Consider the following 6,000-nt stretch of genomic DNA (forward strand, 5'->3'; position numbering starts at 1 on the left):
ATGTGTGTGGTGACACATGCCTGTAGTTTCAGCTACTCAGGAGTTTGAAGTGAGAGGATAACTTGAATCCAGGAATTTGAGCCTTCTGTGAGCTACAATCGGGCAACTGCACTCTAGCCTGGGCGACAGGCGAGACCCTGTCTTCAAAACAACAAGAACCTCAAAACCCCGGAAAAACCTTGGTCAAATTGGTTTGCAAGACCTTGAATACTGTGACTTTAGTGTGATATTTACGTTGCACATAGTAAATTAGATGGTCTGAGAAGTCCTGAAATAAGGGAACTTGTTTAGTTTAACCCAATATCTGCCAAGCTTACCTGACCACGAAACTCTTAAAGTAACATCTGTTAACACTCTGAGAACTACTGTTCCAAGTGTTGCACACACTTAGAAAAGTACCTCGAGGTATTTTAACTCAGGGTTCTTTGGACAGAGCTAGTATTTCATTAAAAGATAATGTAAAATGGGCCGAACCTACATTGCAATTTCTTTAAGTCCTTTGCTGAACTAAGTTGGTTATTAAGAGAATAAAACCCAAATCCTATCAATAGTAGAAGTATAAGTGTAACTGTCAGGCACGATTCTAAGCAAGTTACATATTTAATCCTCTTAATAATGGCATCTACCTGATACTTAGCTATACCCCATTACTCCATTCTACAGACGAGAGAACTGAAGCATAAAGAGAATAAATAACTTGTCCAAGATCACAGAATAGCAAAAAGAAGAGTAGGCATCTGAAAGAAAATAGTCTGGCTCCTAAGTCTATCTGCATATCCTGGAAGCCCTCCCTATGACAACAAGCCCCACAGCCCTGTCTTAGAGCGGACATTTGGCGCTTTTTCATATGCTACCTGGGGGTTACATTTATTAGGTGCCTGGTGAATAGAGCAGAGCAGCCTACTGCCCACATGCAGACTGTCTGGCTTGTCAATTTTGGAAATGCCCTTATAGTCCAGATGGAAAAACAGAGGCACAGAAAGGACCAAAGTCAGCCCTGCCCTGCTCCGAGGCTTGATTTCACCCCACTATTCTGTGGAGATACAGTGTTTGAGCCTACGCTGAGAGTGACTGGTTTGTCTGTTAACCATGGGGCGGGCACACTCATTTCTCTAGTCTGGGAGTGGTCGGGATGTGGGAAGAATGAGCTATTTTCTCAATAAAATGTATCTCTCTAACGCCAAAAAGAGAACTGTCTGATAAAATCATGTGTTTCAAGGTGAGTAAGAAATGCTTTTGTGTTTAAGCTGTTGCAATTCATTGTATTTACCATAAGGAAAAGTCATTCTCAAAATTCTGATACTAAAGTGTTATGAGGAAGGCTACATTTTGCAATTAAACAGCTTACATGGTCAGTCAAGGGGAGAAAATAAATCAGATTACTCAATAACAAAGTTTGTTCAAAGGTGCAGTGTCATAATTGACTACCAAATGCATATATCTGAAATTTTGGAAAAAAGCCCAAAAAGAGAACCCCAGATCCTTTAACGACATAAATAATTTTTAAAATGCTTAAGTGCAATTGCAGAGATTTCATTTTCTTTAAAAGACTTTAGGGGCACATGTTCTCAGGATCTCCTAAGGGCTGTGTCATGATTTTTTTAAAAAAAAACTTTAAAAGATCATAATTCTGCCGGGTGCGGTGGCTCACGCCTGTAATCCCAGCACTTTGGGAGGCCGAGGCAGGTGGATCACGAGGTCAAGAGATCGAGACCATCCTGGTCAACATGGTGAAACCCCATCTCTACCAAAAATACAAAAAAAAGAAATTAGCTGGGCATGGTGGCACGTGCCTGTAATCCCAGCTACTCAGGAGGCTGAGGCAGGAGAATTGCCTGAACCCAGGAGGTGGAGGTTGCGGTGAGCCAAGATCGCGCCATTGCACTCCAGCCTGGGTAACAAGAGCGAAACTCTGTCTCAAAAAAAAAAAAAGATCATAATTCTAGGCTGGGCATGGTGGCTCACACCTATAATCCCAGCACTTTGGGAGGCTAAGGCAGGTGGATCATCTGAGTTCAGAAGTTCAAGACAAGCCTGGCTAACATGGTGAAACCCCGTCTCTACTAAAAAAATTAGCCAGCATGGTGGTGGGCTTTTGTAATCCCAGCTACTCGTGAGGCTGAGGCAGGAGAATCACTTGAACCCAAGAGGAAGAGGTTTTGGTGAGCTGAGACTGCGCCACTGTACTATAGCACTTTAGCCTGAGCGACAGAGCAAGACTCTGTCTCAAAACAAAACAAAACAAAAATCGTCACTCAAAACAAAACCTCAGAAAACATGGCCCGCACACGTTATGATTTTTCTGACATGATCCTCAAGCAAAAGCAAATCTTCAACACTGGAGCAGAAAAATAAAGACCCTGGAAGCCTTTTGGGTCAGAACAAACCTGGAAAGTCCTCCCACTTAGACCCAGGTGGCCTTCTGACACAATCTTTGACTCTTCGAAGCCTGAAATTCTTCAAGCATAAGATAGATACCCCGATATCTACTATAAAATATAGAGAAAAATACCTCAAAGTCTCTACAGTGGCCATTCCCTTCAAGGGGGCAATAGGTTTATTAAAAACCGCAGTTGCTGGCATGGCTGAGAGAAACAACGGGAACTCTCAGTTCCTTGTCAGCTGCCTCCTGCCCTCCTCACCTTTTTCCTTTGTACCTCTCTAGGACTAGGTTCACTGGAGTCTCAGAACTGAATTTTAGTTCCCGTAGCTCCCTTATTTAACTAGTAGCTGCCATATTTAATGAAGGAAAAGATGCTCATCAGACTTTTTGGGAAAATATCAAAAGTTGGTTTTTCTTGCTCTAACTGCAGATTTCTCCATCTTGGCACTGTTGACATTTGAAGCCAGATAATTATTTGTTATGGGGCTGTCCTGTGCGTCAGATGGCATTTGGCAGATTCCTTGGCCTCTACCCACTAGATACCAGTGCGACAGCAAAAAGAACTCTAAGCATTGCCAAATATCCCCCAAGGGGAAAAATCACCCTGAATGAGAACAATTGCTCTAACTCAAAAGTTTTAAAGCCCTAATTGAAGTGACTGGAAGGTTGAGGCAGGAAGATCACTTGAAGCCAGTAGTTCAAGACCAGCCTTAGCAACAGCAAGATCCTGCCTCTTAAAATAATTTAAATATTAGCTGGACATGGTGACATGTGCCTGTAAATCCTAGCTACTCGGGAGACTGAGGCAAGAGGATCCCTTGAGCCCAGGAGTTAGAGGTTGTAGTGAACTATCATCATGCAGCCTAGGCAACAGAGTGAGACCCCATCTATAAAAGAAAAAGTTTGTATGCTCTTAGTCTGAAACCTAAGTGTTTTCTTCCTTGCTGAAATTTGATAAGAGAATATGAAGTAGACAGTGCCCTTCCAACACTTTGCAGAGCAGTTCCCTTCCTCTTACACCATCCAGCACAGTAGCAGCAGCCCTTACTGTAATTGCTTGTGTGTTTTTAATGAGGTAGGTGGCCAAACCCAAAAGTGTTCAAATTTCCTCTCCCTGCCAGTTATAGAATGGGTATTGCGAAGAAGAAGAGAACCGGGCTGAGGTTGTCCAAGTAAATGCAATACTTTTATTTTGAGGAAAGGAAAAGTGCTTAAGAGATTTATCTTTGTGTATACAGCTGGCAGTGGGACTATAGAAAAACCTCTTTATTATGCCATCTTCAAGTGTGTAGAGGAAAGGAAAAGTACTTTATATACTGGATAGGCCTGTTGAAACAGTGAAATATATCAGGTAAATGAGGCAATAAAGGCATACGTCTGAGGCCAGGTGCAATGGCTCACATCTGTGATCCCAGAACTTTGGGAGGCTGAGTGGGCTGATCATTTGAGCTCAGGAATTCGAGACTAGCCTGGAAAACACGGTAAGACCCTGTCTCTATTTAAAAATGCGAAAATTAGCCAGGCATGATGGTGCACGCCAGGAGTGCCAGCCACTGGGGAGGCTGGGAGCAGGGGGATGTGGTTAGAGGCTACAGTGAGCTGTGATTACACTCCAGCCTGGACAACAGAATGAGATCCTTTCTCAAATTAAAAAAAAAAAAAGTGTACATCTGGGTTGCTGGGGCAGGAGGAGGAATCTTTAGGGAAGCAAAACGATTCTATAGTTACCATATTGGCAAATACATGACCATTATACATTTGTCAAAACTCACAGCACAATATAACTCAAAGAGCATACCCTAATGCAAACTACGGACTTCAGTTAATAATGTATTGGCTCATCAACTGTAATAATATATCACATCAATACAGATGTCACTGGGAGGGAAAACTGGAAAAGGGAAGGGGTGCACGGAACTCTGTACTTTCTGCTCAAATTTTCTGTAAATATAGAACTGCTCAAAACAAGAAAGTCTATTGTATTTAGAAGTACGCATCTGGGAAAGTGGAGGGCAGAGAAAGAGGAATCATCTCTGTAAATGTTTGTAATGTGACATACCCTTCTTGTGTTAAATAATGCGAAATCAAAATGAGAAGATTTTTCCGTCGTGCTTCCGTCCTCATCTCGCACTGTGAATGAAAAGAAAAATCTAGGTAGGACCACAAGAAAAATAACACTGTTGTTGTAGCAACAAATCCTGGAAGGTAAATGTAACCTGTCAAAACCAAGCAGCATGACTTAAAGGCTGGAAAACAGTTCAAAGTCTCTAAGGACGTATAAAGTTGTTTTCCATTGTTATTTTCTTCTTAAAGCTGCCTTCTCAATTGTAAACTTAAGGGACAATGATTTGAATTAGGATTGCTCTTTACCACTTGGACTTCTTACTGCCAAGCCAGTCGGGCTTTTATTGCTTATAATCGTGAAGAAACAAACGCGCATCTACTACTATTGGGACCAGGTTAAGGAAAGTGATTAGAGAAAGATAATCAGCTGTGAACCAGACATCAGCTGCGACAACACAGGCACTTACCTGCTACCATATTTTTAGTTCACTCAGAGCCCCACCCAGTCCCTACCAAATGCAGAGAGGAGTTCCCACAAACTATTCAGGGGTGACTGCACAGGCAAGCATTTAGAATAGCCACTGAGAATAGCAGAGGCCATAAAAGGACAACTCCTGTATAATAAGGTCCTTGCTCAAACTGGATGAATCTGTGCATGTATTCTCAGTGTTAATGTGCTACATTTAGGAATCTCGTATCTCAAATTGCCCCGAAATGTATTTACAAAATTGACATGTTCAGTAATACTTACCTTATTTGAAAATAACTTATCTATCTTTATCTAAGGAGAATACAGGTAAGAACTAGACAAAAGCCATAAAAGGCCTTTGTGCAGCCTAAATTACATCATAAAATCTAAGCACAAACACTTATATTTATGATACATATAAACACTTCAGGGGCTGGGCGTGGTGGCTCACACCTGTAATCCCAGCTACCTGGGAGACCAAGGTGGATGGATCAATTGAGGTCAGGAGTTCAAGATCAGCCTGGCCAACATGGTAAAACCGCATCTCTACAAAAAATACAAAAATCAGTCAGTGGTGGTACCACACATCTGTAATCCCAGCTATTTGAGAGGCTGAGGCATGAGAATCACTTGATCCTGGAAGGCAGAGGTTGCAGTGAGCCAAGATCTTGCCACTGCCCTCCAGCCTGGGTGACAGTGAGACTCTGTCTCAAAACAAAAAATTGAAAAACAAACAAACCAAAAAACACTTTTCAAGCATTCATGCTTGAAAATTAATGTTGTAATAAAATTAAAATTAGTGTTGTAATAAATTAATGTAATAAAATTAAAACATGTATATAATTACTTGAAAATAAAATAATACTAAATTTTTTTCTAAGTTGCTTTTTGTTGTGGTAAAATATATGTAATATAAAATTTACAATTTTAACCAGTTTTTTGTTTTTTAATCTTTTTTGAGACAGTGGTGTGATCAGTGCATGTGGCAGCCTTGCCCTCCCCAAGGTCAGGTGATCCTTCTGCCTCAGCCTCCCGAGTAGCTGGGACTATGGGTGCACACTATCACTTAGATAAAACTAATCTT

At 41.3% G+C, this 6,000-nt stretch overlaps 1 protein-coding gene across 1 annotated transcript in view; it reads right to left on the reverse strand.

Moving 5' to 3' along the window:
- The window catches only part of KATNAL2 (katanin catalytic subunit A1 like 2), a 55,091-nt gene extending 50,563 nt beyond the window's left edge, over window positions 1-4,528 (reverse strand). Inside the window, exon 1 of the mRNA XM_012440890.2 lies at window positions 4,443-4,528. Within this exon, the coding sequence (XP_012296313.2) occupies window positions 4,443-4,507 (65 nt within the window). The 5' untranslated portion in view covers window positions 4,508-4,528. The remainder of the gene's footprint in view (window positions 1-4,442) is intronic.
- Window positions 4,529-6,000: the final 1,472 nt, after the last annotated feature.

This window comes from Aotus nancymaae, unplaced genomic scaffold (assembly GCF_030222135.1).
Source record: "Aotus nancymaae isolate 86718 unplaced genomic scaffold, 86718_ANA_hifiasm-v0.15.2.pri h1tg000020l, whole genome shotgun sequence".
Taxonomy (NCBI): domain Eukaryota; kingdom Metazoa; phylum Chordata; class Mammalia; order Primates; family Aotidae; genus Aotus; species Aotus nancymaae.